Raw genomic sequence first — 21,903 nt, 5'->3', positions numbered from 1 at the left:
ACCAATACAAAGTTAAGGTCAAGTTAGTGACCGAAAATGACAAATGAAGACAAATATAGGAATCATCCATATATATAGGTTTACATTATTGCGAAAATTGTTTTATTTTGGTGTTGAAAAATCTTTGGACATCGACTGGTGAACAGACCTTTCTTTTGCTGTGCTCTTACACTGTGGGTTCTACTCAGAACAAAGGAACAACACATGAAAAACCTCTTAAGTATGGATCGTATACAGGATTTCGTTAAAGACTTCCCTGCGCGATTCAGCTAACTTTATAATATCTTGTGTAATATTTACGCACACGTGAAATTTCACATCTGTTAAAATTAAATCAGATATTTTTTTTCTCGTGGAATGATATGACACAAATTTAGTTTTTTCATTGTAAATCTAGAAGCCGTGCTAAAATTTACCAATAAAAACATTATGATCTTTATAAATCACTAGGCAGGTATGCAGATTAAATAATAATAATAATAATACATTAAAAAAAATTAAAAAAATTTAAAATACAAGTCAGTACAAAAACAATGTAACTACTTTGGTTGTTTATTTGTTTTATAAGCTTAACACCAACTTTGTGTCTCATATATATATATATATATATATATATATATACATATATAGGGGGAAAAAAAACTGTAAATTTGAATTTTCTATATTCTCTCGGTAGGAATGCACGAGTCACTTTTTACCTCCACCCAGGACACTACACCATAGCACATCCTTTTGCCTCTGCAATAAAATGATTTGGCTGGCGGTTGATGGTGATTGCCGGGTGCGCATTGTCTCAACGTTCAAAGCCAGAACAGTTGTTTTGTACTTGGCAGTGTGAATCTGTGCATCTCTTCCTGTTCTCCCTTTCAATAATTGCGTCGAGGAATTTTATTTAAATCGTGGCCACTGGAATACATTATCGGACTCAAATGGAGATTTTACTTCACGCTAAAAAGAAAGGTACAGTTGAAAATGTCATTACGCTTTACTAGCTATATATTGCCCTTTGTCGTTTTTGGAAAAGCTAAAACTAAATTGTTACTTTCTGTAGACTGTGTAGAACAATCAGAAAATGTTTTCGCTGACATCGCGACAGATAACTAGCTATATTTGATGAACTACATTACCTTTCTGTTGGTTTCTGTGTCAGCTCCTACATTTTTTCCTACTTATTTTGTTTTTTCCTCTCTCGTTTTCAGTCTTTCATATGTCTTGTCTGTATAGCCTAAGGTATAACAAAATATGGACTTTCCAGGAATTTTCTTAAAAGAGCCTATTACAGGTTCAGAAACATGCACATAAACCATGTATTTAAAAATGTACCGTGCATTTTGATCATAAGGCATGCTAGTCTTAATTACCGAGTATGGGCAAAGAAAGAGGTTAAAAACGAGCCCTAAAAACATAGCAGTTTTGCTTCAGTCGTCAAAGTTTTCTTTAGGCCGTGAGGGTAGGAGGTTGGGAAACCTAGGAAAATCTTAAAATAAAGCAACTGAATAGTACAACTTAATGTGGTGCGTTAGAAATACATTGCTTAACGTTGTGATAAAGGTGCTTTATTTAATTAACTATTGTATGATTTTAAACGAAATATTTGATATGTTTTTTTCTGTGATTGTTTACTAATGCCTTGTAATACACACGGGGAAATCAACAAGGGTTTCAAACATGTAGGCAACCAATGACCTTCCCCATGCGGTTACCTATGAGTCGCTCACTTAATGACTGATATTGATATATGGTAATTTTTTTACCGGATCACATGACACAATTACCTCAAGAATCGATCAAGATGAATTGCACGTCACAGTACGTTTCCGATTTTTTCTTCCTCGCAGTCCTATCCACACGCATATGGTGCAATAGATGGGCAAAGTTTAACAGTCAAGCAGACGATTTTCCCTCTAAGGCTAAAGCGAGCAATGACCGACTACGATGATCGCAGCAACTGTGCATCTAATATGTATTTACCGTACTATGTTTCTGCTCCTGATTTTTCGTCGGTCTCGTCGTTTTTACCACAAACTGCAGCGTGTCAAGTAAATTTTCCCTATTCTTCCAACCTAGCGCAAGTCCAACCTGTTCGTGAAGTGACTTTCAGAGACTATGGACTGGATCATCCGAGCAAATGGCATTACAGGGGCAATTACGCTTCGTACTATTCAACGGAGGAGATAATGCACCGAGATATCCTGCAGTCATCAAACAGAGCGGAAATGATTTTTAAAAACGATTCCATGTATAGCCATCACGGTGGTACTAACTCCTCGTGCAATTTCTTCACCAACGTCGGCCGAAATGGGGTACTTCCACAAGAATTTGATCAATTTTTTGAGACTGTTAACTCTGAGAAGCCCAACCCTGAGCAGTCCAAACAAAAGCCAGATACGAGTGTCCCCGGAGATGCTGCATGCAATGTGTCTACAGATAGCGCGGAGCAGACCAAACGAGACCCTACAGTAACCGTGGAGGAGGATTCCTCAATATCAACCTGCGATGAAGAAAAGAACAACGACTCAAGTAGGTCCACGCTTTTAACGGGGGTTCAATTCACATTACTTTATCGGTTAGCTTTTATGTGCCGCTTTATAAGCATGCAAAAGTTTTTATGCAGCTAGTAAGATTCTCTTTGCTGTTATAAAAATCTTTAAGACGTGGAGGCGCTTTCGTCGGATCATTATATATAGGCCTATAAACAGGCTATATAGTTCAACTATATATATATATATATATATATATATATTCGCGGGTGAATTGTTGTAAAGACAGAAATGATCGTCGCGATACGAATCGAGAAAGACCACAAAGTTTTAAAAACCTTCAGCTTATTGCTTGTTTACTTATACTATCACAAAAGATTTTAACTTAGAAGAGAAACACTTTAATCGAACTGAAAACACGGATTACTCGTGTGCGCTTGCGTGCTTTTCGACGTTATGTGTGTGTGTATGTGTGTGTGTGTGTGTGCTTGAGCGTGTGGGCAGCTTGCATGCTTGTGTGTATTTCATGTGGCAGAGCTTGTGTTATTTTATAGTTTATGTATACATAATCTCGATTCTCCAATTGTCCTATTGTTTTGTTTTTGTAACTGCAATGTGGATTACACAAAAGTTCCGTTATTGTGAAAACAATTTAGGCATTGCATTAGTAGCCTATCTGAAGTATCGGACGGGCTCTAACTTTTAATGTAATCTCCTGAAGCATCTGCAGTTGTATTGCAACCGATTTAGACTTCAAATTCATTGTAATGTAATCAAGTTACGTTTCTTTTTGTAGGTGCAACAAAGTCCAGAAAAAAGAGATGCCCATATTCGAAATACCAGATCCGAGAACTTGAACGAGAATTCTTTTTCAATGTGTACATAAACAAAGAGAAACGTCTGCATTTGTCAAGAATGCTCAGTCTTACAGACCGACAAGTGAAGATTTGGTTCCAGAACCGAAGGATGAAAGAGAAAAAGTTGAACCGAGATCGTCTCCAGTATTTCACTGGAAATCCATTGTTCTGAAAGCCATGATATTGGCCGAGACGATGAAACGATGGCTATTCTATTATGCCATAGTTGTGGGATATCATCCATTCGTCGGACACATGGGTTATTTTCACGTCAACTCTGTATTTTAAAACTATGCAAAATATTTGCTATCAAAAATTAATGTGATCTGCGATTAAAATTCTGCACAAATTATCTACAACAGTGTATTCGCGATGAGGTAAATTATGAGTTATCAGGAACATATAGGTACCTCGACAATCTCTTAATACTCTGTGTTAATGCCACTGAAATGCAGTAGCTTTGTATTTGTATTTATTTATTGTATTTTGCATTGTTCCATGAAATACATTCAAGTTCTGCATAAGCAGCAATGCGTTTGGTTACATCAAATCTGTACGTAATTACATTGAGGTAGAACTGTGTATGCATTTATTCGTTTGAAGCATGTAATGTATCTATGTATTGAATAAATAAAAAATACACCAGATTTCTATCTATTGCTGTGACGCCTCTTGTGTGTGATAGTGCGCGTGTAAGTCAGCCACAAAATGTGTTATTTAACAGTTATTTGTTGTTATTAAGTAACATTCAAGTTATTTAACAGAGTTGCATTTCAAACTGTTCAACCTAGTAATTTTTCAGACGAATATGTTTTGGATTATTACAGAGGAAAAAGGAACGTGAGGTAGAGAGAGAACTATTTCCAATGGTAACTTTAAAAGTATTTGACTAATTCCTTTCCTTGTATGTTGTTTTACATTAAGGCTATTTACTAAACCTTGAACAGTCTAGACAGTACAATAAACTCTGGGCAGTAAATTAAATTGGGGCTATTGGACTATATATATATATATATATATATATATTCGCGGGTGAATTGTTGTAAAGACAGAAATGATCGTCGCGATACGAATCGAGAAAGACCACAAAGTTTTAAAAACCTTCAGCTTATTACTTGTTTACTTATACTATCACAAAAGATTTTAACTTAGAAGAGAAACACTTTAATCGAACTGAAAACACGGATTACTCGTGTGCGCTTGCGTGCTTTTCGACGTTATGTGTGTGTGTATGTGTGTGTGTGTGTGTGCTTGAGCGTGTGGGCAGCTTGCATGCTTGTGTGTATTTCATGTGGCAGAGCTTGTGTTATTTTATAGTTTATGTATACATAATCTCGATTCTCCAATTGTCCTATTGTTTTGTTTTTGTAGCTGCAATGTGGATTACACAAAAGTTCCGTTATTGTGAAAACAATTTAGGCATTGCATTAGTAGCCTATCTGAAGTATCGGACGGGCTCTAACTTTTAATGTAATCTCCTGAAGCATCTGCAGTTGTATTGCAACCGATTTAGACTTCAAATTCATTGTAATGTAATCAAGTTACGTTTCTTTTTGTAGGTGCAACAAAGTCGAGAAAAAAGAGATGCCCATATTCGAAATACCAGATCCGAGAACTTGAACGAGAATTCTTTTTCAATGTGTACATAAACAAAGAGAAACGTCTGCATTTGTCAAGAATGCTCAGTCTTACAGACCGACAAGTGAAGATTTGGTTCCAGAACCGAAGGATGAAAGAGAAAAAGTTGAACCGAGATCGTCTCCAGTATTTCACTGGAAATCCATTGTTCTGAAAGCCATGATATTGGCCGAGACGATGAAACGATGGCTATTCTATTATGCCATAGTTGTGGGATATCATCCATTCGTCGGACACATGGGTTATTTTCACGTCAACTCTGTATTTTAAAACTATGCAAAATATTTGCTATCAAAAATTAATGTGATCTGCGATTAAAATTCTGCACAAATTATCTACAACAGTGTATTCGCGATGAGGTAAATTATGAGTTATCAGGAACATATAGGTACCTCGACAATCTCTTAATACTCTGTGTTAATGCCACTGAAATGCAGTAGCTTTGTATTTGTATTTATTTATTGTATTTTGCATTGTTCCATGAAATACATTCAAGTTCTGCATAAGCAGCAATGCGTTTGGTTACATCAAATCTGTACGTAATTACATTGAGGTAGAACTGTGTATGCATTTATTCGTTTGAAGCATGTAATGTATCTATGTATTGAATAAATAAAAAATACACCAGATTTCTATCTATTGCTGTGACGCCTCTTGTGTGTGATAGTGCGCGTGTAAGTCAGCCACAAAATGTGTTATTTAACAGTTATTTGTTGTTATTAAGTAACATTCAAGTTATTTAACAGAGTTGCATTTCAAACTGTTCAACCTAGTAATTTTTCAGACGAATATGTTTTGGATTATTACAGAGGAAAAAGGAACGTGAGGTAGAGAGAGAACTATTTCCAATGGTAACTTTAAAAGTATTTGACTAATTCCTTTCCTTGTATGTTGTTTTACATTAAGGCTATTTACTAAACCTTGAACAGTCTAGACAGTACAATAAACTCTGGGCAGTAAATTAAATTGGGGCTATTGGACCCACTATCCACTTCAACTGCGACTTTGCCCTGAAACACAAAGGGTGCAGATGTTTTGTTTTTCTGTCTAGAAAGATGTGAACTCAGTATGTGATCAAATAAAAGTGAAAATATCATTTAAAAAGTGCTATGTTTTGAAATCCTCAAACTGAAATCCTGCGCATTACACATCACCGCATTTCTACAAGCTTTACCGGGCCGGTTTATGACAAATGTAGCACGTTAATACTTACAGTAACTGGCTTTTCCACAGTGGTTTACAACGTTAGATGTCGTCAACAAATGTAAAACTTACAATGAAATATTGCATTTGAACTTCTGTAATGTCAAGGTCGTCACCCTTAACCTTTTTCAATAAGTAAAGGCGCCTTTTTGAGGTTCTCGTTGAAAAACTACGCCCTCTCAGAGGCGCCGCAGTGCAGCACGGCCCAATATGGCCGCTGCATCCACTCGCTCCCACTGGCAACACACTGACCTGCCTTTAAATGCCTCCATACAGTTAGCCTACCTCTTAAAGGGCTAGGTTAAATACTACATGCAACTACACATAGACGCCGTTTGGCTAGGTGATATGCTGTAAAATAAAACCATGTAAATACAATCATATCACTTCCTCCATAAGGGGTTTCTTTCATAACGAGGATTTAGGCAAGGGCAACAATGCAGTAATATAAGGCTACTGCGTGTGTTTCGGTGGTGTTTTCTTAAGACTATGCTTAAAGAACCAAAAAGCTTACAAAGGACTCTTGGTGCATAAATTGTTTGTTGATTATTATCTCATCAGTAGACATATATTTAAGAAGCGACTACCTCTGTGGAGGCAGAATATACTGGAAACACAAATTCGAGTTCTGTAGTGCTACGCAGAAACCTACAAGCTAGTTTTGTTTCTTACACTCTAGAAAATGTTGGGTTGCTTCAACCCAACTTTTTAAATTTTTAAATTACATTTTTAACCCAAAAGTTGGGTTAGTCCATATTTGACCCAAAGTTGGGTTGAAACAACCCAGCATTTTTTAGAGTGTAGATGTGAGTTTCCTACATGTTTTAGCCGTGTGTTCAATATACCCAATTTACTTCAACATTGTTGTGTGTTTTATCATTTATTTCCTGTCATAATAAGGAATCTTAGACATCCCTTTGTTTATTTACATTTTGTTGATACTGCTCGAAGCCACGAGAGGGCGAACTTACAGCAATGATTTGACCTGGTGCTATGCGTAATCCAAGTGTAGCTGTTCTCAAAAACAATGACTATGGTCTTGAGTTATGTGATCTGATATAATTTATGCTGCTGCATTAGCTATATTTCAAAATAACCTGAAAAAAAAAAAAAACAGAAAATATATTTTAGTTGCGTACGGAGGATTTCTTTCTTGGGAGGATCATTTCAGTATACATCTGCCTAGTCTCAGTGTCTTTTACACGCTTTAACATTTGGTTGTGCAGTGCCTTTTTTGGGAAACGTCTTGTTAAATAAAGAGATCATACATAAACAGAATCGCTACCATTATTATTATTATTATTATTATTATTATTATTATTATAACTATTAAGATTGTTATTGTTGGTTTGTTGTTGTTGTTGTTAACAATAATAACAAATAATAATAATAATAATAATATCATCTGTCGTCGTTGTTGTTAGGCTATATCATCCTTAATATTGCAAGCATAGCCCATTACAACGTAGCAGATTTTTAAGTTCTTCACCAGCTTTTAGTTTTATAATATTTTATAATTGTAAACCGTTCCTTGCATGGTAGACGGCAGATTTGCGTGTACACTGGAAAAAAAATGAAATGAAATACTTCGAATGATACATGGATTTTAGCACAACGTAGCTGGAGTCCACTACTTATCTCTACGGCATCCTCTTATTAATCGTAGGTCTATTTTTATTAATTTCATCTATTTATTACACACCAACAAATTAAATAGCCTAGACAAAACCTTTGTCGAAGAATCATAGCCTGCACTATTTACTAGAGTGTAAATGAGTATAAATGTTTTTACCTTTAAATTCCTAACCGAGATAAATTATGCATTTCGTATAGTAGGCCTATTTGACATATGTGATTATCAAAACATTATCCTTCCAAATATGAAAATTGTGTACCGGCTTGGTGTTTATGTCTGTTTTCACATGTCAGCCCTCTGCAGTGATTCTGTATTTTTTTTATTATTTATCTGGGAAAACTGATAGTGTTTACGATTTACTTCAGTGTATTCTATGAAATCCACTTATTTAGCGCGTGCATGCGTGCTTTTTATGCTTTATTAAAATTATGTAAAGAATCTGGCATGATTGTTCCTTAATCTAAAATCATGTTAAGATTTTATATAAACAAGTTCATAACTCCGTAGAGCTATTTTTATATATTTTTTTTTTATGTATATAACGACAATATTACTGCTTTGTGACAATACACACACTGCCGATGATTAATTCAAAGGCATATAAAGATAGCATTTAATTATGTGCGCATTTTCATTGTATCAAGTTCTGAGATAATTTGATAACCTTTGTAAATGCTGTTTAATTCAGCAGACATATTTGCATATTTAGTCATAACGAATATTAGTGTACACCTTTTGACAATAATTTGATTGTTGCGTATAACATGTTATTGCTGAGTGAGTGAAGATGTAGGCTAATTCTTTTTAAAACCAAAGTGTAAATGCGTTTAAAACTCTATAATTTTTTACAAGACACACGATCGTATAAATTGATTTATAAAAACCCTCTTCAGTCTGTACATTTAAAAGAACTGCATTACTTACGCAAAGATGAAAATTAATTTAAACCTTTGACTTCCGCTATATATTTTGATATAGGCTATAGAAACAAATTGCCTTCCTTACATTTTTATAATGATAATGTGAATGATAACGTGATAAAATACACTGTCTGGCTAACATATAATTCTGATTTAACAAGTACAATGTTTATTTTATTTAATTTAGAAAATAACAGCAGACAACAAACATGGTATTACACGAATTATTATATAGTAATCACATTTTAATTTTCTTTGCGTACGATAAAACGGTCTGACAGCAAACAGGCAGATTAGAATATAGATGATAAAATCAAACAAAGAAAATATGAAATCACAGTGTTGCTTTTCACCCTTAATCCAGTTAGCGGTGTTTAGGCCCACGTCCGCCGCCGCATTTTGTTCTGCATTGTTCTCTGCATTTTGCCTGCTGAAAATGGGAACTACGAGAAATTCCTTCTGCGGTGTCTGCCGACATTTCTTGTCTTGACCTTGAATTGGAGTTAAAAGGAATACAAAGTAGGCTGTGTTGAATGCTGTCATTTATTTTCCTGGTCCTTGCACTTTAGCAGTAGATATATTAGTCCAATTTCGTCACATTTTGTCTTAATTGTATATGGTATTCTGATAATGGATTTAGCAATGTTATTTTGACCGTCTTGGAACCAATTTCAAGTCCTTGTTCTAGGTGTCGCTGTTGACCACGTCTAAAACTTCAAACCGTGTCAGTGCGCCCACGTGATGGGGAAGAGCCTGCGTCTCAAGGCCATTTTCAAATTTCATTGGTGAGAGTGTCATGTGGTTGCAGAGAGACTCTTTGGGTTATACAGGGATTGTTTTGCTAGATATGTCAGTTTACAGAGGACACTTCTCTGCTTCTTAAACAAAAATACTCTCCAAAATGTCCTTTCCCAACAGCTCTCCTGCTGCAAACACGTTTTTGGTAGATTCCTTGATTGGCGCATGCAGAACAGATTTTTATTCCAGCAGTAACATGTACATGCCAGCCACTGCAGAAATGGGAACCTATGGAATGCAAACCTGTGGACTCCTGCCGTCTCTTGGCAAACGGGGGGAAGTAAACCACCAAAACATGGGCATGAACGTCCACTCGTACATACCTCAAACAGATAACTGGGCAGATCCAAGCAGGTCCTGCCGATTAGAGCAACCGCTCAACCAGATGTCCACCTGCACATTTTCACAAAGCATAAAAGAAGAAACTAACTGTTGTATGTACTCCGACAAGAGAGCAAAGGTCAGTTCGTCCGAGATACCCGCGTACTCCAACCTGATTCCCGAAACATGTTCCGTTGATAGTCCCGAGATTCCGGTCCCTGGCTATTTTAGACTAAGTCAAACTTATGCGACGGCGAAAAACCCGGACTATGACAGCGAGACGATGAGCCCGAACACTACGTTAATGAAGCTGAACAGGGTGACTCCAAAGGCGCAGTCAACGCCCTTTGTCGAGGTGGAAAAGAAGCTTACGCACGATCGGGACACAAGGAGCTCTTCCCCGGCGCAGAGTCCAGAGCCCAAAGTCAGCACGCTGGAGGAGAAGAATTGCTCAACTGAGGCGTCTGTCTCCAGCCCTGCATTGCCACACAGGGAAGGCAAAGGTGGGTACAATAAACGGATTAATCGCGTCTTGGTGTAATGCGAACGCTCCGGCATCATAAAACCCAATATAAAACACAAACAACCCGAAAGTCGTAATGTTTAATGGGAGTCTTACTCAGGTTGCAGTAAAAGCCTTAACAGGAAACAGCGCTGCGAGGGCGCGTTAACATCAAATACCTTTTGTTGCAAGTGACTTCACAATCTTTGCTCAATGTTAGCAGCAGAGTCTCGGTGAAATGTGTTTGCAGCTTTATCCATTCAGCACGAAAATGAATGTACTTTGAATGTAGGAACCATTCATTGCCATTTATTTGTTACTAACTGCAACATGGTTAGTAGGCTATAGCTTGGCAAAATCATATTTCTGGTAGTTAAATACAAAAATTGCCTGTATAAAAAGTGCATTGGTTATAAGGAGTAATTTAGCTTAATAAAACTTATTGTTAACTGAAAAAAGAAAAATTATAATAATAACAACAACAATTCAGTAAAAGTACGCTGTAGTCAACACTTGTCATTGTGTGCTGAAAGTCCAAACGAGGCCACATGGGCTATTATTTAGACTCAGTAGGCTACGTTAATTCTAATGAACTGTAGGCATAGATTTAATTATGATAACTGTTATAACAAGCATACGCTTTCTATTTTTTTCATGCAAAAAAGTGTCTTGATTTCCCTTTTTGTTTTGCTGTTGGTTCACTGTGTGTTTTTGTTTTGCAGAATCTAAAAACGACACACCGACGAGCAACTGGTTAACCGCGAAGAGTGGAAGGAAAAAAAGATGTCCCTACACAAAACACCAGACCTTGGAATTAGAAAAAGAATTTTTATTCAACATGTACCTGACTCGGGAGCGCCGTCTAGAGATAAGCAAATGCGTCAACCTCACTGACAGACAAGTGAAAATCTGGTTCCAAAACCGCAGGATGAAACTTAAGAAGATGAGTAGAGAAAATCGTATTCGTGAACTCACATCCAATCTCACTTTTTCGTGAGCATGAAAACAAGAGCATTTCAAAAACTTACCTCCCTCCCCGTTTCGGTCCATCTGTGTTCTCCTGTATAATGTTGACATGAGGGCGGTGTGCATTGTTTTGGCTACTTTCACGTTCCAATGTTGTGATCGTTGCTAAATCTTTGTCATTTGTTGCTACATCTTTCATTGCATTTGAAATGTGAAGCCTTGTGTATTTCAGTATGTTTCACAGGGTATAAAACTGGTGTTAGGTCTTAACTTATATAATAAGATAGAAACGAGCGGCTTCATTTCAGCGGGGACAGAGCAAAAATGTCGCAGAAACATTTGCGCTAAAAAAAGGACATTAAAGCACATTTGAAAGTAAAGGGTACCCATTCTTTCTCCAGTGAAAACCTACATTCAACTGAAATAATTACGTATAAAGGTTTCTGTATAATAGATGTTTAAATATGTCTGTATCAGTGCATGTTTGTGGCATGTGGTCAGTGGACTAATAAATTCATTATGTGATAATAATATGTTTTTGTTGTAAAATTTGTATAAAAACGTTTCTAAACCACAGTTTAATCAGGACCATATTACATTCCCCAATACTACCCTCAAACACACACACACACACACACACACACACACACACACACACAAACACACACACGCACAAGAAAACACTGTACAACCCGCTAATTAAAAACCCTTTGTTAAATATGTGGGCAAAATAAAGTCATTTAAAATATGATCTTATGTTAAAATACAGTCCATGTTTGAGCCTGAATGTGTGTCATTTTCTACATTTATTTTTTGTACTTTATATTTTTTTAGTCCAATTGTTATGAAAAGGCCCAAAACAGTTTAAATGTTTTGATCGACGAAAAAGCCATGGAATACTAACTTGCTTTGCATTTGTTAATTCTTTAAATTAAAATAAATAAATAAAAAAGTGACTTACGGACGTCAGTGACAAACAAAACAGCAAGTTTTCTTAATTCCTGTATGCCCAGAAAATAAATCAGAAAATTTACGAAAATGTAACTCTAAAATACATGGATCAAACTTCAACTTGATTTGGTCAAATTTTTGTTTAAAAGGGACCAGATACTTATTTTCGTATCTTATCTTTCCACAAGTATAACACTTATATTAATGCTCTGCATTTTTCTTTCTATAGCATTGACCACTCACTCTCTAATGTGCATACAAACAAACACAATGCCACACGTCTCTATAGGCACACGGTCAGATGCGTTCAAGTGTGTGACCATGCACAGATGTGAACGCAGATTATAATTTCGACCAAAACTGTAACAGTTGAGCTCTCAGTGACAACTTGTCGACAAATAACATTTTACCACATTGTTTTCTCACTCAGATTATTTTCCCAAATAAGGAAGACATATGCAATGAATTGCGTTTAACCTCTCTTTACACAAATTATCTAATCGGTCTTGAACCTTTTTGCTATTTTATTGCAATGTGACGTAGCAACATCCGCTTTATTGCCATCAGTCATTCCACATAGTCGTCGCCACCATCCGTGCTCGACGTGTATTATCTAAAAAGACGAGAATATTCCCATATTTATTATTATTATTATTATTTAATGACAGACACGTGGGTCAAGACACTTTGAAATGCCAAGAGTCTTTTTATGAAGGGAACATTAATACATAATCAAATGCACCTCATAAAATTTTTATTGATACACATAAAATACCATGACTCGCTTTTCAATAAGTACCAAAAAATATACACAAATATTACTTTCCTGTGTCAATCTTACAACATCTTACAGTCAGTATCAAACTTACAACAACTGAATTGCAGATCTTAAAACTAAAGCAGCGAGGACCGTTTATAAAATATGAGAATCTGTAAGGCTGTGGTGGTTCGTTGTCTTATAGCATGTTATTACATTTATTTTACGAGGACTTGTAACTCGGTACTCTATAAAATACTTTACAAGGCTAGAGTATGACATATCTTATGACGAAATTTTGCAAGATTTTACGCTGCTGGAATCGTTTGCTAAGCTATCAATGGTGAGGGCTGGCACTGAAATAAATGGATGCATTAATATGATCTTGTTAAAAAAACAATCGTGGTCTAAAACAGGTTGAATGCAGAATACCACTACAGCTAAGTTAAAATGAAAATAATTTCTTATCTTATTTTATTTTTTAAGAGTACAAATCAAACATACCGTTATCAGCGGACTGATTTACTCTCTGTATTAGTAAATATGATCACGTGATTCATGTAACCAATCACTGGAGATGAAGGCAGCAAAAATACTATGATTGTTCAGAGGCAAGGTTTCTGAAACAGAGTAACGTTTTATATGAGCTCGACGGGATCCAAAAATGTCGACTAGTTCAGCTCTCAGCAGCTATTATGTGGACTCTATTATGGGTCACGACACGGAGGATGTGTACGGAGCGCGTTATGTCCAGGGCCCACACACTGTGAGGCCGTCAGGTGTGGGGGAAAATGCGGACTTCTCGTCGTGCAGCTTCGCTCCCAAGTCAGCCGTGTTCCCTGCGTCCTGGACCTCGGTTCATCAACCATCTACTGCTGCTGTGTCCGGAATTTACCATCCATACGTCCACCAGACCCATCTTTCAGACAACAGATACGTGCGCTCCTGGATAGAACCAGTCTCAAACCATATCTCTCTATCGGGGCTCCCCTCCAGCAGTCGGCACAGCGGCACAAAGACTGAAAGTTTACCCTCGAAAAGGACTGAAAGCGCGGCGTTTGAAACGGAGACGCCGGTGGTTCCCGAGTTTAGCTGCAGCGCTGTATCCGAGAGCGTAGACAAAGCGACTGAAGAAACGGGTGCAAATGATATTTCGAGTCACAGTGAACCTAAAGACGAAAAACAACAACAACAACTTGACCCAAGTAAGTAAAATTAATTGCCCCTTGATTTACAACCTTCCAACTGTCCTAAACTGGAGGTTTTACAAACCTATAAAAGTGTCCGAGCTCTTACCACGGGCCGAAATATTACCTTCGTCTGTGAGAATGCTATATATATATATATATATAACAAATAAAAATAGTTGCATTCACACTCACTACACAGTATTTTAATTTCATACATAAGGCAAAGCTCCCTTTGATATTGTCATGAGTGATCTAATCAATTGTGGACGTAAAGCTTATTTACGTGTTTTTTCTTTCAGGCAACCCTGCAGCAAACTGGATCCATGCGAGATCAACAAGAAAGAAACGTTGCCCTTACACAAAATATCAGACTCTTGAATTAGAGAAGGAGTTCCTTTATAACATGTATTTAACGAGGGATCGTCGTTATGAAGTTGCACGAATCCTGAATTTAACAGAGCGGCAGGTTAAAATCTGGTTTCAGAACAGAAGAATGAAAATGAAGAAGATGAACCGAGAGAGGAGCAGCAAAGATCCTTAGTGAACAGTGAACAATGTGCTTCAGCTCAAAAGCTAATGCGCGTTCCTGTAATATGCTTGGTTTAGGATACAATTGTTTTCTTCCCTTTGTACTTATTCAAATGGCATATCTTCTGTTTATATATAAATGAATGAATATTCCACAAATTCTAAAGTAGTTATATTTGGCTTAAAATCTGTTTCCCAGCACCATGGTTTAGTTCATTCAGGATCGGAGAATTCAGTTTCGTAAAATTCCGAAGTTACTTATCCTTACTCATAAAAATCCTACCACAAAAATGTCTTATAGGAACTTAGGATATGGGTCGTGATCTGAACAGTTCTTAATGAGCTGATCTTTAAATCTGCCCATAATGCATGCAAACCCCGCTCTTCGCCTTCATGCAGCCACATGTAATAATTTACTGTGCCTTTAATTTCTGTCTTTTTTTAAAATTGGACATTATGTACAATCTCATATTTCTAATATCTCTTTTCTAAACTAGTGTATTTCTAGTTTGAGCTCTTGCTGGTGTGGTAGATGCATCAATATGGTATAAATTAGATAAGAAAATCGAACTTTTTAGTCTGTTTTATTTCTTTTTTTTTTCAATTTCGTTTTATTTTTCACAGTGAAGCTTGTCTTCAGCTGTGCCTTTAATTTCTGTCTTTTTTTAAAATTGGACATTATGTACAATCTCATATTTCTAATATCTCTTTTCTAAACTAGTGTATTTCTAGTTTGAGCTCTTGCTGGTGTGGTAGATGCATCAATATGGTCTACATTAGATAAGAAAATCGAACTTTTTAGTCTGTTTTATTTCTCTTTTTTTCAATTTCGTTTTATTTTTCACAGTGAAGCTTGTCTTCAGTGCTGTATAGTGAATTTGGGTGTAGACAAGCTTTGTTAAATACTCTACTCGTGCACCTACTGTAAAAATGTTCCCTTTTTTAGACCATGTTTTATAAATAAATGGCAATTTCGACTGCACACTACTGTATGTACAGACCTTTTAAATAACAGCAATACGATTTTATGTTGCTATGACCTGCGACAAGACTAATTTTGTTTCATGCTGAACACAAAATACAGATTCATTGTTAGGCAATATTGCTAAAAAGGTGTTGCAAAAAACCCCAATTTATCGTCAAACCTGTACCAATAATTGCTTTAGAGCAGGAAGAAACTGGGTCCAATAAAGCTATAGAACGAGCTAGACGTCTGGTCTAAATGAGTTTATGGTATACGACTGTAATTGCTCTTCTCTTTGAAACTAACCTCACTGGTCCTTTGTGTCTGTTACTTGCACACAAAAACGTAGACACTTTTCTACGGGGCGTCTGGTCGATGTATTGATGGTGAGACTAAAGCAACATCGACCCCCCAGTACACTGAAAGTCACGTTTATTCGGAAAATGCTCCACTCTACAAACCTTAAAGCTCACAATCTTTTGGGGCGTTACTACAACAAAATGCAACAGGAATGTTTTCATTTTAGAAAAAGGTCGCCATAACAGCCAGTTAAATACTTACGACAAGCTAGGTAGCTAATGTCAGGCATGCATTCGTTGCAACACCCATTTTAGATTCTGAACAAATAGACTTCAAAATATATTTAAATGCCTGGGAACGTGACTGCAAAAAAGAAACGAATGCATCCTGCAATTTTCAAAGAATGCAAGATTAAACAGGGGTACACATTATTGCCACTAGATGGCATAGCTGATCTGTGAAAATAATTGCTGATAATTCAATGTTTCAACAAAATAACACTTTAATTATTAGTATTATTATTATTATTATTATTATTAGTAGTAGTAGTAGTAATAGTAGAAGTAGTAGTAGTAGTATAGTAGGCTAGTGGTAGTAGTAGTAGTAGTAGTATTATTATGAATAGTAGTAGTAAATGAATACATGTAAATGCAATGTAAACGCAGTATACGCCGAACAAGCATTTTGCTGACTCCAAACGACGCTAGAAAAGAGCAAAAAATACACGTAATCTAATTTTCCTTTCCGTCCTCTCCCTCCCTGTCTGTCATGTGATCTATAACTAAAAGCAAACGTGTTTTGAGGCATGCTGTAGCACCCTGACTGCAGAATTTGGCTGTGGGCCTGTTCACCAAATACACCATTCAATAACAGCAGCTCTCAATCATATCTGATTCCACTGGCATTAATAAGTAACGATCTGACACCACCAATGAGTTCTCACTTTGTCGACACTTCACATTACACACTGGACGAAGTATCCTCTCCTGCGGATCAACATTTCCACAAAATGCTGAACGGTAGGCATGAGAAGGCTTATGGCGACGGCCAGCACTGATGCAATAATGTTATCTGCTTTGGAAATCTGCGACACGGAGCGCCAGTTATCAGTCGAATCCTGGTGGAATTACGTGTCACTGCGACCGCTCTAAATTTTACGCACACGCACCAATGAGTTCTCACTTTGTCGACACTTCACATTACACACTGGACGAAGTATCCTCTCCTGCGGATCAACATTTCCACAAAATGCTGAACGGTAGGCATGAGAAGGCTTATGGCGACGGCCAGCACTGATGCAATAATGTTATCTGCTTTGGAAATCTGCGACACGGAGCGCCAGTTATCAGTCGAATCCTGGTGGAATTACGTGTCACTGCGACCGCTGTAAATTTTACGCACACGATAACTTTCAAAGACAGCGGGTCTTTACGACACTGCGAGAGGCCGGGTCGCTACAATACCGAGCCTGTAAATCGACCGGTAGTAATACTGGCTCGGAACCAGGGTGCCTAAATCAGCGCTCGCCTCCGTCTCAGATGTTCCCTTGGATGAGACTTCAAGGTTGTCGGGCATAAAATCTGTTTTCAGATTACTGTAGCTTCCCTTTGACTATAAAGGCGTTCCCGTTACCCCCTACCTCTCCATACCCCCCTTTATTCGAACCTTGAATTAAATTAGTCAGAAAAAAGGGAATAGCCTATGCCTTGTACCCCGAGAGGTATTTATTTATTGTTGTTTATTATAATTTATTTATTTATCCATTTTTGTTTTTAATTTAGTTTTTTTCAGAAGCACGTATATGCACGCAAACATTATATTTTTTCCTGAAGTGATACGCAATAAATAAAACATGGTGACTACAAGCAAAGGTAATAAGCCCGCGTTAAAAAAAAAACAACAACCTGCAGCTTTTAACTGATATATCCAGAAAAAACGCATGAAGCTTCGATTTCTTTAAATAACAATGAATTTACTGTCAAATAAATTTAGAACAAAAAATTGAGTGTTATTTGATTTTAAAGTAGCAGTTTAAACATGAATAATGAATGTTATTAATTTTAAAGTCATTACGTATTAACAGTTTTGCACAGTCAAAATATATAAAATCAGGTTTTCTGTATGTTAATCTGGCGTCTACAGCTCTTCTGACACCTCCAGCCGCAGAACTGATCATTCGTACCAGTGCTTTTGACACAAACAGAAACACAGGCAAATGTGTTTAGCCTACATTTTAAACGCCGACAGATGATTACTTTCCAAAATTCTCCCATTTCTAAATAACAAATTTATAATCGATGCTCTGTTGATTGTGAGAACCATATTCAGAACTGTGTATTTCGACTGTCGTTTATAAAATATATGTATAAATAATGATAAAGTACCATTATTCAGTTTAAATAAAAGTATTAGCCTACAAATTTAGCTAGCGCGTTTTCTAATATTATGCATTGTGAGCATTACGGTATTTTAAGTAATTATTACATATAGCTACAATTCTTTATTGATCGCCGGTGCTTACTTTTCTAGGCTAATAGATAAAATTATGTCAGTTTCTAGGTAGGTCTTAACTGAACTTAAACTAATTTAATTATTTTACATATTTTATACTTACAAAACAACACAGATTAAGAACATTTTAGCGTGTCTTTACAATTTCTCTCTCTGTCTCTCTCTCACTCCCTCTCTTTTACTATCTCTCTCACACACACACACACACACACACTTTCAGCAGATGTCTGTGACTGTATTTTCGTTGCTGAGGAAGTGCAGCTGGCTCAGTCATTATGCGCAAAATACTAGAGGCTTTGCGGCAGCCCAGATTCCTTTTTGTTAGAAGACAATTTACAGCTTTGTAATAGATCTTTTTATGAGCCTATTTCGTCGGTCATTGGATGCCACTGGTCATGTGCAAGACGCAAACATCTTCATGACCCCTTTTCCTGATTTCCCAAGCGATTTTTCAACTACATTCTGTGGCTAAAGGCTCCAAATCCAAAATACACAGTGTGCTCAAATATTTTTAAATATGTAATTTTGCTGTGTACTGCTATCTGTGTCAGAGATCGAGAAGACAAACTCAAGGCTTTGGTAACGTGCGTTACCGATTACGTATGTTGTCAGATGCTATGGGTGCTACTGAGTAGCATTTCTAAACAGAGCAAGCAATACAGTACTGGACGACTGATTTGAAAGAAGCTTCATAATATTCACCAGCAGCGCAGGAGGAAAAACATGGATTACAGGGCTTTGTTTGGTAAGTTTGTATTTTGTTAGATTGAACATGCTGGACAATATGCATCGTCATAGCATAGTCAGAAACTACCAGCAGGTTTTTGGGTTGCGATAATAATTTCAGATTGTGACAGCAGCATAGGCAGGCTGATGAAAAAAATTATAATAAAAAAAAAACTTAAAAAAAGAGTATTCTTTGTTTGTGCATTTAAAAGAGCAATCAAATAGTAAATGTTGAAATCTCCCTTTTGGATTCTACTAAAAGCTATGCTCCTTTAAAACGGCTTGTTATATTTTAGGGTAATGTGCTTTTTTTTAAATGTTGGCCTAACTTTACTAGATCTTAATTTTAATCATTTGACAGAAATGCTTGATTTGACTCACAGCCTTGAATATGAACAATTCGAACCTTTATGAAAACATCCTCAATTCAAAATAACTGATATTAGTATTATTATTAACAGTAGTTGTTGTGCTACTATTTACGTCGTTCAAAGAATCAAGAAGCAAATCTTCAAACATTCTAAAATTAACAACAAAACCTTATGTAAACTTTCAAATGATGATTGTTCATCAGTTAATCTTATGACCGGTTCAATCCTTTCTTGTAATTTTTACTTTTAATGTTGACACTTATCACTTATTTTATTTTTGCCAATTTGTATATATATGTATATATATATATATATATAGCCTAAATTGGAAAAATAAAATAAGTGTCAACATTAAAATGTAAAAATCGCAATAAATATATAGTTATATATTACATACTGTGCATAAAAACAATTATTTACAGCAATTTCAAATTGATTCAAATATTCGCTATTATTTATCTAGCTTTAATTGCTGGATGAAAATAGCATTCACAGCATTTATGAAAAATGTGGAGAAATAGAGAGATTCTGAAAGTCTGTAAAATTGTGGAGGTGCAGTTGTTGTGTGTTTTAATGTATGCCTCCCTTAATGGCGAGAATGGCGCAGTTTTTTTGGGAAGGGAGACAGGGTCTGCGGAACAAAGACAGTATTTCACAGTCAGCTGACAGGCCGCTGCAGAGGTATTTACAACCTCACTGCAATGCGGCAAAAGAAGCGAGAGGAGCCTACAAACGAGATAACCGAAACCAGAGCAATAGGCCTACCCACTCATCTAGGCCTACACATTAAATTCAATTACTTTAGAACGCACTTCATATCAGTTTTTTTTAATGCATTACAAACTTGAAATGCTAGCAAAGAATCTGTTATAATATTAAACTGGAACTGTACGTGCAATTCTCGTAGGATAGTTTAAATTAGTTTCATCGGTTGATAATCATGCGATGCGCATTGTCGTTGATGTATCTTTTGTAACCAATATACAGTGTTATTTTCTGTGTTGCCTTTTCACAAACCAGATCACATTACATTAAATATTCTTTAAAAAAAAAAGCACAACTGTGCATGTGCAAATGTGTATTGCCTAATGTAGGCCTAAGCTGTATTGTGTATTGATTTGAATAGTGATTATATTCAAAGTATTCATGTAAAATAGTTATGCAAGCACTTCTTGTAGTTGTTCAATGCACTATTTCTGTATGAGCAGCTAAGCAAAAAATATCTGTTCCATAACGAGGTGCGTTTGCCATGTACAGAACACCTAGGCAGCGTCTGCTTTGGTCGGCAGGCGGTGCTGTTGTCTAACACTCTGGGACTTGCTTGCCCGCTATCTGCATCTTTGTCCTCGAGGTCATTTCCTGTAACTGTGATTGGTTGTCGCAGTCATGTGATACAACAGTCACACAGTTCTCTTATTAACTGATAGAAATGCAAATTCTTAGAAACAAAAACAATACTTTCAGGTTCTGCGCGAGAATAGTCGGAATTATTTCATATTTTATTTAATTACTGATTGTTATTTAGCCTATTCAATTTCACGTCTCATAATTTGTTCACTGCTGGTTTACAAACAAAAGTTGGTTCACATTTTAATAGTTTCAACATTACAATCATAGGCTATAACTATCCAAAATATTAGCAACAAATAGTATTAAAATATCCAAGTGAGTTGGAAAATCTCGAAACACTCACCCCTTGAATGAGCAGTAAAATATTTTGAATTAGGTTATCAATCGACTAATCAGTTGACTTTATATTCATCTGGCTGGATTAAAAAACAAACAAACTCTGAGGTGAGAAAATTTATCTTACCAGTAAAATGCTACTTTTATAGCCTAGGTATTTATATTTTATAGGTATTTATATTTTATATTTATTTTGTATATTTTTTTTTACCTTTTTTTTTTTTTTTTTTACTCAGTGCACAGAAACTTTCGCAATGGCCATTTTACATAAGTCGACAGCTCGCCATATATGGTGCTAATGTGTGTTTTTTCCCCCTCTCTTTCACTAGGAATGCATTATGAGTATTTCTTTAACCTTGAATTTACAGTCAGAAAAAATCTCCCATTAGTTCACACATCAGAGATGTTCTAAAACACCTAATTTATCCTTGAGTGAACTGTGGCAAAATAACGTGCCAACTTAAGCAATGCTTTTTTCCCTTTAAAAAAAAAAGAAATTGCCTACTACACCGACTAATACTACTTGGATAAGAACTACAAAAAGTATTTGCCAAAATAGCCTATATCGCAGACATTAGTCTACTAAGATACAAGAAAT

The 21,903-nt window shown here is 36.3% G+C and overlaps 3 protein-coding genes across 4 annotated transcripts; all 3 read left to right on the top strand.

Moving 5' to 3' along the window:
- The first annotated feature begins 1,857 nt into the window (after window positions 1-1,857).
- Window positions 1,858-5,225, top strand: LOC107657363 (homeobox protein Hox-D11a-like). Of its 2 annotated transcripts, none has more exons than XM_016445406.1 (2): window positions 1,858-2,520; window positions 3,277-3,605. In XM_016445406.1, exons 1-2 carry the CDS (start codon window positions 1,923-1,925, stop codon window positions 3,507-3,509), a joined length of 831 nt encoding a protein of 276 aa, XP_016300892.1. In that variant the 5' UTR covers window positions 1,858-1,922; the 3' UTR covers window positions 3,510-3,605. The 2 variants fall into 2 exon arrangements, with proteins under 2 accessions (XP_016300892.1, XP_016300891.1); XM_016445405.1 differs by lacking the exon at window positions 3,277-3,605 and adding an exon at window positions 4,897-5,225 and having other exon boundaries at window positions 1,882-2,520.
- A 3,787-nt stretch (window positions 5,226-9,012) lies between these two features.
- hoxd10a (homeobox D10a) lies at window positions 9,013-11,708 on the top strand. The gene is made up of 2 exons (XM_016445404.1): window positions 9,013-10,356; window positions 11,078-11,708. Exons 1-2 carry the CDS (start codon window positions 9,636-9,638, stop codon window positions 11,350-11,352), a joined length of 996 nt encoding a protein of 331 aa, XP_016300890.1. The 5' UTR covers window positions 9,013-9,635; the 3' UTR covers window positions 11,353-11,708.
- A 1,917-nt stretch (window positions 11,709-13,625) lies between these two features.
- On the top strand, window positions 13,626-15,142 carry hoxd9a (homeobox D9a). Its single transcript, XM_016445403.1, has 2 exons — window positions 13,626-14,234; window positions 14,519-15,142. Exons 1-2 carry the CDS (start codon window positions 13,694-13,696, stop codon window positions 14,758-14,760), a joined length of 783 nt encoding a protein of 260 aa, XP_016300889.1. The 5' UTR covers window positions 13,626-13,693; the 3' UTR covers window positions 14,761-15,142.
- The last annotated feature ends 6,761 nt before the right edge of the window (window positions 15,143-21,903 follow it).

The sequence above is a fragment of the Sinocyclocheilus anshuiensis genome, unplaced genomic scaffold (assembly GCF_001515605.1).
Source record: "Sinocyclocheilus anshuiensis isolate Anshui unplaced genomic scaffold, SAMN03320099.WGS_v1.1 scaffold355, whole genome shotgun sequence".
NCBI classification, from domain to species: Eukaryota; Metazoa; Chordata; class Actinopteri; order Cypriniformes; family Cyprinidae; genus Sinocyclocheilus; species Sinocyclocheilus anshuiensis.
This window is presented reverse-complemented; position numbering and strand designations above follow the sequence as displayed.

What these genes read in the sequence shown, in the direction of transcription:
- LOC107657363 (XM_016445405.1), top strand. Translation starts at nt 1,923, where the DNA reads ATGACCGACTACGATGATCGCAGCAACTGTGCATCTAATATGTATTTA. An exon ending in AGAAAAGAACAACGACTCAA is followed by an intron (nt 2,521 to 4,896) that starts GTAGGTCCACGC and finishes TTCTTTTTGTAG; the next exon opens with GTGCAACAAAGTCGAGAAAA.
- hoxd10a (XM_016445404.1), top strand. Translation starts at nt 9,636, where the DNA reads ATGTCCTTTCCCAACAGCTCTCCTGCTGCAAACACGTTTTTGGTAGAT. An exon ending in GCCACACAGGGAAGGCAAAG is followed by an intron (nt 10,357 to 11,077) that starts GTGGGTACAATA and finishes TTTGTTTTGCAG; the next exon opens with AATCTAAAAACGACACACCG.
- hoxd9a (XM_016445403.1), top strand. Translation starts at nt 13,694, where the DNA reads ATGTCGACTAGTTCAGCTCTCAGCAGCTATTATGTGGACTCTATTATG. An exon ending in ACAACAACAACTTGACCCAA is followed by an intron (nt 14,235 to 14,518) that starts GTAAGTAAAATT and finishes TTTTTCTTTCAG; the next exon opens with GCAACCCTGCAGCAAACTGG.